General features: G+C 41.2%; 1 protein-coding gene across 3 annotated transcripts in view; it reads left to right on the top strand.

The window, feature by feature from the left end:
• rabgap1 (RAB GTPase activating protein 1) overlaps positions 1-14,899 on the top strand; it is a 148,069-nt gene that overhangs the window by 22,362 nt on the left and 110,808 nt on the right. Inside the window, exons 2-6 of one of the 3 annotated variants that reach the window (XM_014125812.3) lie at positions 8,934-9,141; positions 11,143-11,172; positions 12,159-12,435; positions 12,674-12,887; positions 14,714-14,888. In XM_014125812.3, coding sequence (XP_013981287.1) covers positions 8,986-9,141; positions 11,143-11,172; positions 12,159-12,435; positions 12,674-12,887; positions 14,714-14,888 — 852 coding nt within the window. In that variant the 5' untranslated portion in view covers positions 8,934-8,985. Of the gene's footprint in view, positions 1-8,933; positions 9,193-11,142; positions 11,173-12,158; positions 12,436-12,673; positions 12,888-14,713; positions 14,889-14,899 lie in introns of those variants that run through there. The other 2 variants (XM_082978825.1, XM_014125816.3) reach the window with 2 other exon arrangements.

Genomic DNA, 14,899 nt, shown 5'->3' with positions numbered 1-14,899 from the left:
CGTTGTCCAGAAGCCAAAGGCACAATCCTAGTCATATTATCAACCCATCCTAGTTGTTGGATCTTTAGATTCCCCCTCTTTCTATGTTTCTAACAGAGATGTTCATCTCTGTCACATATGGAATCGCTATCAGGTGCACTGTTTAGAATGGTGTTTTGTCACTAATTGCATTTTAGCAAATGTTTCAAAATGACGTTTTATTGGCTGCTTCATTACATGAGTTGCATGTTCTGCTAAGATGCATTACCATAATCTAAATCTTATTTATGTCATTCTGAGAACAGTGGGTGGACACCCTAGTGGGTTATATGCACCCAATGCATATGGGTCCGGTAGATTTCTCAATCAAACTGAATTGCAATAGTTTCAAACTAAAATGTATCTTTCCTGTATTGTATTGGAGCTCAGTGCCTTCAGGAAGTATTCACACCCCTTGACTTTTTCCACATTTTCTTGTGTTACAGCCTGAATTTATAATGGATCAAATTGAGATTTTTTTCCACATTATGTCAAAGTGGAATAATGTTTACAAATGTAATAAAACATGAAAAGCTGAATGTCTTGAGTCAATAAGTATATTAATTAACCCCTTTGTTATGGCAAGCCTAAATAAGTTCAAGAGTAAAAATGTGCTTAACAAGTCACAATCAGTTGCATGGACTCACTCTATGTGCAATAATAGTGTTTAACAGGATTTTTTAATGACTACCTCATCTCTATACCCCACACACACAATTATCGGTTAAACTCAATTATTGCACAGTGTATGTGGTCCATGCAAGTCCCTCAGTCAAGCAATGAATTTCAAACACATATTCAACCACAAAGACCAGGGAGGTTTTCCAATGCCTCGCTAAGAGGTGTTGGTGGACGGTGGGGGGTGGGGGGGCAGACATTGAATATCCCTTTGAGCATGGTGAAGTTATTAATTACACTTTGGATGGTGTATCAATACAACCAGTCACTACGAAGATACAGGCATCCTTCATAACTCAGTAGCTGGATAGGAAGGAAACTGCTCAGAGAATTCATCATGAGGCCAATGGTGACTTTAAACAGTTACAGAGTGTAATGGCTGTGAGTAGGAAACAACTGAGGATGGATCAACAACATTGTAGTTATTCCACAATACTAACCTTATTGACAGAGTGAAAAGAAGGAAGCCTGTACAGAATACAAATATTCCAAAACATGGACCCTGTTTGCAACAAGCCACTAAAGTAATACTGCAAACATTGTGGCAAATCAATTAACTTTTTGTCCTGAATACAAAGTGTTATGTTTGGGGCAAATTCAATACAGCACATTACTGAGTACCACTCCATATTTTCAAGCATAGTGGTGGCTGCATCATGTTATGGGTATGCTTGTAGTCATTAAGGACTAGGGAGATTTTCAGGATAAAAAATAAATGGAATGGAGCTTAGCACAGGTAAAATCGTAGTGGAAAACCTGGTTCAGTCTGCTTTCCACCAGACACTGGGAGATGAATTCACCTTTCAGCAGGACAATAACTTAAATCATGGTCAAATCTACACTGGAGTTGCTTACCAAGAAAACAGTGTTCCTGAGTGGCCGAGTTACAGTTTTAACTTAAATCTGCTTGAAAATCTATGCAAGACCTGAAAATGGTTGTCTAGCAATGATCAACAACCAATTTGCCAGATTTTGTAAAGAATAATGGGCAAATGTTGCACAATCCAGGTGTAGAAAACTCTTAGAGAATTACCCAGAAAGACTCACAGCTGTGATCGCAGCCTAAGGCAATTCTAACGTATTGAGGTTGAATACTTATTTTTTGACATTACAGAGTATTTTGTGTAGATTGTTGACAAACAAAAATATGATTAAATCCATTTTAATCCGACTTTGTAACACAACAAAATGTGGAAAAAGTCAAGAGGTGTGAATACTTTCTGAAGGCACTGTATCTAGATCCGTATCGAATCGTGTTGAAAGGGAAAGATCCACTGTAAACATGGAATCGCACGATATGTTGTGTGGTCCTCCCACTACAGCTCAGGAAACCATGCAGTTTATTAGACTCCAGATGAAATAAGTTATGAGGAACTTCACAGGCTGGTGAAAGTGCTCAGTGATGAGCTTGATGCTCCTTTCCAAAAAAATATTGAGGATCTTATTCTGGTGACTTGATGGTCGATGCTTGACTGCCATTTGGCAAATAAAACCTTTAATAATCCCACACTGTATTTTTGAGCTGTTGTTGGCTAGAGCGCACCTGCTAAAATCAGAGTAGGCACATTTGCTATTTAACACAACAATTTTTGGGACCTAACAATCAAGTTGAAAATGCGATGGAAACACATTGAACTTTACATTTTTATTCAGTACATGAAAACTTAAGTGAGAAAGTACTTTTTGTGTGCACTACGTCATCACGCATTGATTTCTTTCCCCAACATGTCCATTTGGTGGAAACACACCACTGTGGGAAAATATCCATATTTTCATGAAAATCTGTTGTCATTTGGATGGAAACTTAGCTGCTGATAACAAAAAAAAACGAAATATATATATTTTTTACTTTTATTACATAGTAGCACAGCCAGTCCACATTCTTTGGAGAGAACCCTGCTCTGCTCTCATGTAGTGCCCTATAGAATCCGCGATATGGATGGAATCAAGGAATCCAGACATTAAAACAGAATTCAACAATATTCAAAAATGTACTGAACTTAGTAGGAAATCAACTAAATGTTTTGAACTTATTAGAAAATATATTATTTGCCCAAGAGTAATCAAATGCAATCTGTACAAACAGTATGTACACAGAGAATTTCCACAAGATCAACTAAGAATGATATGTCTAGCAGTAGATATTTTAGAGTAAGCTGTCAAGAATCCAGTGTATACATTATGGCAGATGGAAAGGCTTTCCCTAAAACCTAAAGTGTATCTACAGCCAAAAATGTTGATTTCTAACATTTTTCCCAGACCTCAAAAGTGGTCTCCTGATGTGGTTTAAGCATTCTTGACAATTTAAGAACCTCCAATTTTGTTGTATTTTTCTATTTAAAAAGAAAAAGGTGTGATTTTGAGAGTGAACCTAAAAAACGGAGGAAAATCTGAAACTTGGAAAAACAAAACGGAGAAAATGGAATTTGGGTAAAAAAACTAAATGGAATTAGGCAAAAATGTAAATGTATTTTAAAATGCCATACATGCATTTATTAGTAGTCACCCGCTGAATCCAATGAGTTGAATGATGTCCCTCCCTGGAATTTAGACCTAGGTTTTTAGTTAGAGTCAGCATAGCAGCAGTTTAACAGCAATATATGGCAGGCAACACAGCTCCCTAGCCTCCATATCCAACCACCCACCCCGAGGTCAGATAGTAATTAGACCCACACGACTACTGCATTTCTCTTATGGGTAAAAAGCTCTTTGATCATTGTCATGTCATCCTTCACAGACACAAAACCCGTCTCACTCTACTCAGCTGTTTCTGCAACAAAAGCTAAAAAAGGACACCATGGAGGATGGCATCATCATGGCTTTTCTGTTTCACATAGTCCAGAAGCCCACAGAAATTGAAAAGTGAATTGAAATGTTTGAGACTAAATAGGTCCGTTTTCTTTAACCCAATGTTCACATTTTGTGTTGATTATGAATGTGTAGTCTGCAGTTTGCAGAGTGAATGGCCTGAATTGTACTTAAATCAGTTATAGAACCCATTGCTCTTCAGGGTTGTGAGGTCTGGGGTTCCCTCACCAACCAAGAATTCACAAAATGGAACAAACACCAAATTGATACTCTGCATGCAGAATTCTGCAAACATATCCTCCTTGTACAACGTAAAACACCAAATAATGCATACAGAGCAGAATTAGGCCGATACCCGCTAATGATCAAAATCCAGAAAAGAGACGTTAAATTCTACAACCACCTAAAAGGAAGTGATTCCCAAACCTTCCATAACAAAGCCATCACCTATAGAGAAATGAATCTGGAGAGAGCCCCCTAAGCAAGCTGGTCCTGGGGCCCTGTTCACAAACACAAACAGACCCCACAGAGCCCCAGGACAACAACACAATTGTACCCAACCAAGTCATGAGAAAACAAAAAGATAATTACTTGACACATTGGAAAGGATTTACAAAAAAACGGAGCAAACTAGAATGCTATTTGGCCCTAAACAGTACACAATGGCAGAATACCTGACCACTGTGACTGACCCAAACTTAAGGAAAGCTTTGACTATGTACAGACTCAGTGAGCATAGCCTTGCTATTGAGAAAGGCTGCTGAAGGCAGACCCGGCTCTCAAGTGAAGACAGGCTATGTGCACACTGCCCACAAAATGAGGTAGAAACTGAGCTGCACTTCCTAACCTCCTGCCCAATGTATGACCATATTAGAGACGCATATTTCCCTCAGATTACACAGACCCACAAAGAATTTGAAAACAAATCCAATTTTGATAAACTCCCATATCTACTGGGTGAAATACCACAGCGTGCCATCACAGCAGCAAGATTTGTGATCTGTTGCCACAAGAAAAGGGCAACACCATTCAGCATACTATTCTATGAACTATTTGCACATCATTACAACACTGTATGATTTGAAATGTCTTTATTCTTTTGGAACTTTTGTGAGTGTAATGTTTATTGTACATTTTTTGTTTTTCACTTTTGTTTATTATCTATTTCACTTGCTTTGGTAATGTAAACATATGTTTCCCATTTCAATATAGCCCCTTAAATTGAATTGAAATTGAATTGAGATGCCCCACAAAACCCGGGGGGGAAAAAATGTAATGATTTTGGGGATTTTCATGACATTTGATCTATAGAATGGTCATTTAGAGGAAGGATTGTTGACATATATTTGACATTTGTATCTAAAATCATAATTGAGAAATAATTAATCAAAGTTGGCATTTTTATGACATTTGGCCTTATCCAGGCCTCCCTTTAAAATTGTCATTTGAAGCTTTACCGCTTGCTCTGTAATATGTCGGGTATTTAACTAAATAATGTTTTTAACATAACTATTTAAAATATAAAAATGTATAGTGAAGACATCAAAACTATGAAATAACGCACGGAATCATGTAGTAACCCCAAAAAATATATATTTTAGATTTTTCAAAGTAGCCACCCTTTGCCTTGATGACAGCTTTGCACACTCGTGGCATTCTCTCAACCAGCTTCAACTGGAATGCTTTTTCAACAGTCTTGAAGGAGTTCCCACATACTGAGCACTTGTAGGCTACTTTGCATTTCAAACCACCTCATTTGGGTTGAGGTCAGGTGATTGTGGAGGCCAGGTCATCTGATGCAGCACTCATCACTCTCCTTGGTCAAATAGCCCTTACACAGGCCAGAGGTGTGTTGGGTCATTGTCCTGTTGATAAACAAATGATAGTCCCACTAAGCGCAAACCAGATGGAATGGCATATCGCTGCAGAATGCTGTGGTAGCCATGCTGGTTAAGTGTGCCTTGAATTCTAAATAAATCAGACAGTGTCACCAGCAAAGCACCCCACACCACCCCCTCCGTGCTTCACGGGGGGAACCACACATGCGGAGATCATCCATTCACCTACTCTGGATCTCACAAAGACACGGCGGTTGGAACTCATCAGACCAAAGGACAGATTTCCACCAGTTTAATGTCCATTGCTTGTGTTTCTTGGCCCAATCAAGTCTCTTCTTCTTATTGGTGTCCTTTAGTAGTGGTTTCTTTACAGCAATTTTACCTTGAAGGCCTGATTCACGCAGTCTCCTATGAGCAGTTGATGTTGAAATGTGTCTGAAATGTGTCTAAGCATTTATTTGGGCTGCAATTTCTGAGGCTGGTAACTCTAATGAACTTAGCCTCTGCAGCAGAGGTAACTCTGGGTCTTCCTTTCTTTTGACGGTCCTCATGAGAGCCAGTTTCATCATAGTGCTTGATGGATTTTGTGACTGCACTTGAAGAAACTTTGAAAGTTCTTATTTTCCCGCATTGACTGACCTTCATGTATTAATGTAATGATGGCTGTTGTTTCTCTTTGCTTATTTGAGCTGTTTTTGCCATAATATGGACTTGGTCTTTTATCAAATAGGGCTATTTTCTGTATACCGATGCATTCCAGGTGACTACCTCATGAAGCTGGTTCAGAGAATGCCAAGGGTGTGCAAGGCTTTCATCAAGGCAAAGGGTGGCTACTTAGAAGAATCTCAAATATTAAATATATTTTGATTTGTTTAACACTTTTGGTTACAACATGATTCCATATGTGTTACTTCAAAGTTTTGATGTCTTCACTATTATTCTACAATGTAGAAAATAGTAAAAATAAAGAAAAACCTTGGAATGAGTAGGTGTGTCCAAACTTTTGACTGATACTGTATATATTTTTTATTTGTCTAATGTTTAAATAGATTGTTGAACATTTTATATCTGTTTTATAAAATCTGTTTTATTGTTTGCCTGATTCAGTTTTTTCTCAAATTCATTTTTCTCAGTTATGTTTTTCCAGGTTTCTGTTTTCCCTGTTTTTTGGGGGGTCTTTCACTCTCAAATCCCAATTTTTCTAAATAGAAAAAAAAAATGGATGTTGTAAGTCCACAGTGCTTCAACCACATCAGGAAACCACTTTTGAGCTCTTGGAAAAAATGTTGGTGCAGTTACCCTTTAATTCAAGTGTGCACAAGCAATTGACCATTGGTTATTAATGTTTCTGTAGCGCTCATGTGATTGCAGTTTGCAAAACAAATGGCCACTGGATTGATGCGAATAATATCATGATATCATTCTGCCAGGCAGTCATAGGCAAAAACAATTTGGGAAATCCTTTTTCCCAGAAGGCGGTCGTCATTACATTAGCTTCATCGCTAATGGCTACACAAAGCTCTAGCGTTCATGTGCTGTTGTCTCGACAGAGAAGTTAAAGGAAATACTAATCACTGATTTTGTTCATGTCTCATGATAATCTTCGGCAAATGAATGAATGTTCTAATAAGTTCAATAAAAAAAAAATGTATATTGTTGAACTCTGTTTTAATGTCTGGATTCCAGGATTCCGTTCGCGTTCTCCGCAGTGCGAATTTTATAGGACCCCATTTACTCTACGGGCATATCAAAGTTCCAGAGTGGGATCTCTGCTACTTTTTGAGTTATGATCCAATTTGTAAGCATTACCAACAGAGTGAATGTGAAAATGGATTCAAAATGGTCACCCTCTGCTGGTGATTTTCAGGATGTGCAATGATGCAAGTAAAGTAGGGCTGTGATTGGTTACGTTGCCTACTATACCAATTTCTCTGGAAAAAATTGCCATAATTTTAAAACAAGCTGAGATCCCACTATCGATCTTTGATATGCCCCTAGAGTATATTATGTTCAACAATATATTGAAAAAGTAGCCAAATTAAAAATGGCATATTTTCAATATTAGTGTGTATATTTGCCAATATTCATTAATGTATTTTTTTTTTTTTTTATTGAAATCAACAGAGCAAGCAGTAAAGCTACATATAACACCTATTTTTGCTTTGTAGCACCTACAGATTAAACATAATGTAGTCTTAAAGGAGGCCTGGGTACGGCCAAAATGTAATAAATATGCTAACTTTTATTAATTATTTCTCAATTGTACTTTGATACAAAATGTCAAATATATGTCAACAATCCTTCCTCCAAAAACTATTCTATGGATTAAATTATGTAAAAATTGGCCAAATAATGGTATTTTTTTCCCTGGTTTCGTGAGTGTGTTATTGACATACTGTAAAGTACCTAGCCATTGCCTTTGTGTGAGCTGCTCCCATGTCTGTTCCTCTTATTTCTTCATTGTTGGGAAGGGGAAGGATCCAAAAATAGCTTCCTGTACGGTTCTTGATCCTCTGCCAAAACCTTATGTTGCACTTTTCTTCCTGTTACACACATTGTCACCTCCCTTCTCTTTCTCCGCTCTGTTTCCCTCTGTTCTCTTCCTGTAAGTGTAGCTAGCTACTAGACTCCGAGGAATCAAAATGGTGGTTCAGTTCACTGGGGAGCTGGGAAGAGAAACTGACAGGTTTTTTTCTTAGAAATTAGACTGTAAATAAGCCCGGTTTTGAACATATTTGGGGAAATAATTTCCTACTGCTCAGTAAAGTGAAGATTTGTATTGGTTAAACTATATTACAGTCACATTGCCTAGTCGTGCAGCCCAGTTGTGATGGGCGTCAGAGGGATCTTGTGGGATCATGTGAACTGCTCCAGGGGATCCATGACAAGGATGTAGATCAGAGCTGCGTTGAGATGGAGGCAAACAACAGTCAGTGTGTGTACTGTAGGCCTATAATAGGCTGATTTAGTTTCTTGTTTGCATATTGCCATGGAGATGATGGAGTACCTACTGGAGGTGTATTCTCCATGAAAAACACCAGAGTGATGGGTGGAGATGTTTCTGACAGCTCAGCTCCCTCATATCCATCCACACATCCAAAGACTTTGTATTGTATGACATTTGATTTTGCATCACCATGGCTTTACCTTGCATTCTCTTACTTTGCAGATGATACGCTTTAGATTCTCTGTTACTGAAATTAATAAGACACAACTTCCAATGCAAAATATGGATGGGATTTTTCTTATTTTACATCTCTCTTCTCATTCTATTCTATTCTCACTCTATTCTATTCCCACTCTATCCTATTCCCATTCTATTCTCACTCTATTCTATTCTCACTCTATTCTATTCTCACTCTGCTCTCTCAAAAACTCTTTCCCCTTTTCTCTGTCAACAGAACTAGCTCAGTGGTTCCTCCCTCTGGTGGTTGGTTGTAACTGCACACGCTCAACCGAGCCTCCCTGTAGGAGTCCTTGATACTTTCCCAGATAATGCCCCTATCATTTTTCTTGAGACTACTACGCGTTAAGTAAAAAATGCTCGGCCTCATTTCATCATGACATTTATTTTTGTTTTTCCTTTTCTAGGTGATTTTACTCATTCCCCCTCCATTCATGAGCCTGGCTTGGTTTAGCTGTCATGGATGACAAGGCCTCGGTGGGGAAAATTAGCGTGTCGTCCGACTCAGTGTCCACCCTGAACAGTGAGGACTTTGTGCTGGTGTCTCGGCTGGGGGACGACACCCCAGGCTCCTCCACTAATAACGGTAGCGATGACGAAAAGACAGGACTGAAGGTAAGAAGAAAGAAAGAGTGCTTGGCTGAGCAAATGGAACTCTGACATCTGGTGAGTTCCCAATTCACTCTCTCCCTTCCCCTTCACCTTGGCCCTAAGCCCCTAACCATATGATGTTTGCACTGCGGATCTAAATTGCTTGGGTAGGTTTAAGGTTGTGAGCAATGTTGGTGATGGAAGTTCCTTCCACCATATTGCTTAGGCTAGTCCTACCCCTCGCAGATCGGCAAAGTGCAAACAAAGAAAGGGTTAAAGCCAAGGGGAAGGAATAGGGAGCGAATTGGGACAGGCGTGTGAAACTCTTGATAGGCTCGGTTTCTTCATAGTCGACTCACCTGAATCCCACGGCCTCAGTCAGTGGGGTCATGGGAAGGTAACCGCATCAGTGGAGCATCATCATACTAGCAGCAGGCACGTCTACCTTCTCTCACCACTGATGTTAAATGACCAGGGAATCAATCTGGTGTCATCCCCCTTCCAAGGCAATCACTCACATACTGTAACTAATCGTCTAAGAAACCCATTCCATGCTTTGCTCTTTTTTTAACTTCTCCATTACCAACTGCTAGGCTACCTCGAAGACCTACCTTGAAGATTTGCCCTCCCGTTTGTCATGTTGCGGGTATACCGTTCATGTGGGTCTGTGTCCCATGAGCAACTGTCTAAGGGAAAACTAGCTTACATATTCACCAGCCTATATTCACAGTGTCAATACAGCGCAGTCTCTCCATTAAGAGGAGAGGAAGCCAATAATGTACTACTGTAAATAATCACGAATATGCTGTAGCCTGTCAGGAGGATTGAGCTTTGTTTAAACCAGTCATCCTGTGTCTCTTATAGGGGGGGGGTCAGGTTACACGGGCAGACAGTCAGGCTCTCACTCCACTCCTCTATCTGGGCCATTCATTATTGATGGGGGGGGGGGGGGGATCGATCCGGTTACATATCAGGATATTACTTTTGACGATGTATCGTTTTTGACAATATCGCAGTATTATTTTTGTGCTAGTTGGCTGTACCTGCACCAAAACTCTAGTCGTTTTTTATTTCGTAGCTTGTTGTCCATCTTCTTTTTAACTAGGGAGCCAATTTGTTTTCAGCAGTTTTATTTCCATGACTGATCAGAACTCATTTTCCCATGGTTCTCTCTTGTCTCTCTGCTGTACATATTGCTGAGCAATATGTTTGGAACATCGAATCGCAATAAAATCATATTATCGAATCACGATACATATAGAATTGTGGGAATCGCAATACATACCGTATCGACACCTAAGTATCGTGATAATATCGTAGAGTGAGTCCCTGGCAATTCCCAACCATACTATTCACCCTGATGTGCTCAGCTGCCTGCGGGCTGGGTGGGGGAATTATTGTCCAATAAGTATTTCATCTCCCCCCCTCTCTGTCTCTCTTTTTCTCCGTTTTTTTTCTCTCCCCCTCTTTTGATCATGCTAACAAACACTCTTGCTGTACAGGTTATTAGACTGTAGATTGTATGTTCCTTCAGTCTCAAGTCATTCTTCTGTGTATTTGTCCGCTAATGTGAAAATTAAACATGAAAAAAACCATAACAAAGATATATATATATATATATATATATATATATATATATATATATATATATATAGTCAGTTTACCCATCAATGTTGTACTTTATTTGGTGCCTCTGGACATAGACCCACCCACACTGTACTTCCTTCTGATGAGGTAGTGCTCAAAAGACACCAGCAGGTGGTGATAGTGGACTGCTGAAATTACTTTACCCAACAAGTTAAGCCACTGAATTGCCTTAAGTTGAGGTAGAAGACGATGTTTAGACTAGCCTAACAAAAAACTGTACACATCACCCCAATATACATTAACAACCATAATTAGAATTGATCAGAAATACGAAATAACTTTCTTGGCTATTCATACACGCACTTCTCCCCAAGCCCACACAAGGTAGCTGAAGAGGGGAGTAGCACAGCGTGTCTAAATGTGTTGTTTATTACGCAGGTGATTTCTGAGGAAGGGGTCAGCTTTAAGGTCAGTTTCTATCTCACTCTCTCTCTCTCTGTCTCATCATCTCCCTCTCTGTGCTGTGATTCTGTGGTGACACTATCTGTTCTGTGGTGCTCTTAAGTGTTTCCGATTGGCTGTTGAATGATTTGATGGCCACCTAGCTTGTCTTGTGGTGACATAGCTAGCTCAGTTGTTTTGGTGCAAGTTCTTGTTCTAGTTCTGTATTTGAGGCTTTACGGCCAGACTCCCAGTCTGCCACCCACCCACCCCTCCTCAGCTCAATACGCCCCTTGTTTGCCACTGTATGTTGTGGTGTAGTGTTAGGCTACTGCTGGAGGCTGGGGAACAGTGCTTTGCAGTCTTCACTAGTTTGCTTTGCAGTTTATTGCCTCCCCCTGTATGGTCCGCCTTTGCTTAGCATCTGTCAGCTCAATGAACTTGGCGCCTGTAGTGAGAATGTGCTTTCTCTTAGATAGGCTACAATTTGTAAGCAAACAGACCAGTGGTCGGTTTCTAGACACTTGTTAACCCTCCTGTGGTGATCTAATTCATTCACAATGGTAAATTCACATACTAATCTAATCACTTAGTACTTCAAGTGCTATCTCTGTTGAAGACGTCGCTTTTCCCTCTCAATTTCCTTGTCAATCACTTGGAGAGAATCTCAAGATCAGTATAACATTTTCAACCTAGCCATTCCGGTAGTTGGCGAGGAAAAAGTTACTGAGGTTGATTGATGAACTGTTTTCTTAGGTAGCCTGAATAATGAACCTTGTATTTTGACCGTATGCTCGTCTGTGTGTGTGTGTGTGGGCTTTGGGATTCCTTGTGTGTCTGTGTGTGAATGCCTGTGTGTCTGACTGTGTGTGTGTCCGTGTGATTGTCCGACCGTCGGTGTGTGTGTGTGTGTGTGTGTGTGTGCCTATCCATCCGTCCGTGTGTCTGTGTGTGTGTGTGTGTGTGTGTGTGTGTGTGTGTGTGTGTGTGTGTGTGTGTGTGTGTGACAACAGATTGTGGGGAACGGCAGTGAGCAGCAGTTGCAGAAGGAGCTGGAGGATGTTCTGATGGACCCCTCTGTAGCTGAGCAGGTGCTGGGTGGGGGCGTCCCCAGTGGTGGCGGCATGGACCAAGCAGGCGGGGTAGACCATGTTTTGTCCCCCGCCATGGCAGCACCACCCGAGCCCCAACCGTGCCCTGACCCCCTCAGCACCCCGCCCAAAGTTGAGATGGTGCTACCCGTCCAATCTGCAGCGCAGGAGAGTGAGCTGAATGAACGATCTTACCGCGGTGAGTCAGAGCAAGAATACCAAATCAACTTCTGGACCCTACACCCTAGGAACTTCTCTAGATCTGAAAGGATTGGGTAGATGTAAGAACTATGGTTATAGCTTAATCTTGTCTTCTGATTGCCTGAGCAGAAATATCACTTTCATATATCCAATGTCCTATGGGGTAGGGGCTACGCTTTGATCTGCTGTCTCTCCCCCTCACTAGACCCTCTCTGTATGACCTTTGACATCCACAGGGGATGAGTCGTCATCGGAGTGCAGCCCCAGTACGCCCATCCCAGACGAGGACAGTGTGGTCTTCAATAAGCTGACCTACCTGGGCTGTGCCTCGGTCAACGCTCCCCGCAGTGAGGTGGAAGCGCTCCGTATGATGACCATCCTCAGAGGGCAGTGCCAGCTACCCCTGGACGTCACCCTGTCTGTGCCTGGCGTCTCAGAGGGCACAGTCAGGTCAGGATTGCTTAACAAACAAACTGACAAACCAACCCCAGAGATTTGTGTGCGTGTGTTTGTGGCTCATAAAGCTCCCGAGTAGTTATTCTGATTCCCATGTAAAATAGCATGGGAATAGTTTTTTTTGGGGGGGGGGGGGTAGAAATGTTAAATGAAAAAGTAATTTTTCTCTCGCAACCAGGAAGTTTGAGAATACAGGCTGAGTGGGCGGGGAGCTTATATTCATGAGCTCGCCTTGACTGACAGGTCTTTGAAACGCCTATGTCAAGAAACCTGAATGTAGTAAGCAGTGTTGCAGTAAAATCATATCAAGCTCATTTGGTGATACACAAAGCAACTCCAACAACATTGAAATTGCATCAGTGATGTTCAAAAAATGATACATCTCCCGTTTGGCATGTCTGTTGTGATGCAGTTCACAGCAGCACTGACGGATTTGTTGACATGACATCTGCTTCAGAGTTTTAAACGACCCTTCCCCACCCCCCTTTTGTTCCATGCCGGCCGAAAGACCTGGCTAGCCAGTAACTAGCTAACACCAGACACAGATGAAGACCTGGCTAGCCAGTAACTAGCTAACACCAGACACAGATGAAGACCTGGCTAGCCAGTAACTAGCTAACACCAGACACAGATGAAGACCTGGCTAGCCAGTAACTAGCTAACACCAGACACAGATGAAGACCTGGCTAGCCAGTAACTAGCTAACACCAGACACAGATGAAGACCTATCTAGCCAGTAACTAGCTAACACCAGACACAGATGAAGACCTGGCTAGCCAGTAACTAGCTAACACCAGACACAGATGAAGACCTGGCTAGCCAGTAACTAGCTAACACCAGACACAGATGAAGACCTATCTAGCCAGTAACTAGCTAACACCAGACACAGATGAAGACCTGGCTAGCCAGTAACTAGCTAACACCAGACACAGATGAAGACCTGGCTAGCCAGTAACTAGCTAACACCAGACACAGATGAAGACCTATCTAGCCAGTAGCTAGCTAACACCAGACACAGATGAAGACCTATCTAGCCAGTAGCTAGCTAACACCAGACACAGATGAAGACCTATCTAGCCAGTAGCTAGCTAACACCAGACACAGATGAAGACCTATCTAGCCAGTAGCTAGCTAACACCAGACACAGATGAAGACCTATCTAGCCAGTAGCTAGCTAACACCAGACACAGATGAAGACCTAGCTAGCCAGTAGCTAGCTAACACCAGACACAGATGAAGACCTAGCTAGCCAGTAGCTAGCTAACACCAGACACAGATGAAAGGGGAGACATATAAGTATCTTTTCCATAGATACATTGTGTACACTTGCTGACACCCTACAGTAAAATGTTGGCGCTAGTAGGTTAGCTATCTAGCTATATAAACCATTCCCCTCTGCAAACGCACCTTCTCCGATGTTGGTTACAAGGCGGTACTTATTTAAATTAGGTAAGAGAATATCATGTTACCATTGGTGTATTAAAATGAGATGGTGATGTCACCCTATCCATATAATAATCCCGCCTCCTGAATCCACGTGTTTGACATGGGATAGGGTACCAATTTGTAGAAGCCACAGTCATTTTTTCATACTTTGGTCATCATACTTTGATCTGATTTCATCCAAATATCATCCAATTTCATGAAAAACATGATTTTGACTGTTCTTGACCTTTTTACACAAACAAACACAAACAAAAGAGTGGGAGTGCTTTTTGTGAGATGCGCTGTTTGAATACCTCCATTTTCTCTATCTTACCTTGTGCATTGTTTTCTTTGCTACCCTTTAACCATAATATGACCTGACTCTTTTTCTGCAGGTTGCTGGACCCCCAGACAAGCACAGAGATAGCCAGCTACCCCATCTACAAGATCCTGTTCTGTGTGCGGGGTCACGACAGCACGCCAGAGAGTGACTGCTTCGCCTTCACAGAGAGCCATTACAACGCAGAGATCTTCCGCATCCATGTCTTCCGTTGTGAGATCCAAGAGGCGGTGAGGTCACA

The sequence above is a fragment of the Salmo salar genome, chromosome 01, assembly GCF_965601325.2.
Source record: "Salmo salar chromosome 01, fSalSal1, whole genome shotgun sequence".
Lineage (NCBI taxonomy): Eukaryota > Metazoa > Chordata > Actinopteri > Salmoniformes > Salmonidae > Salmo > Salmo salar.
This window is presented reverse-complemented; position numbering and strand designations above follow the sequence as displayed.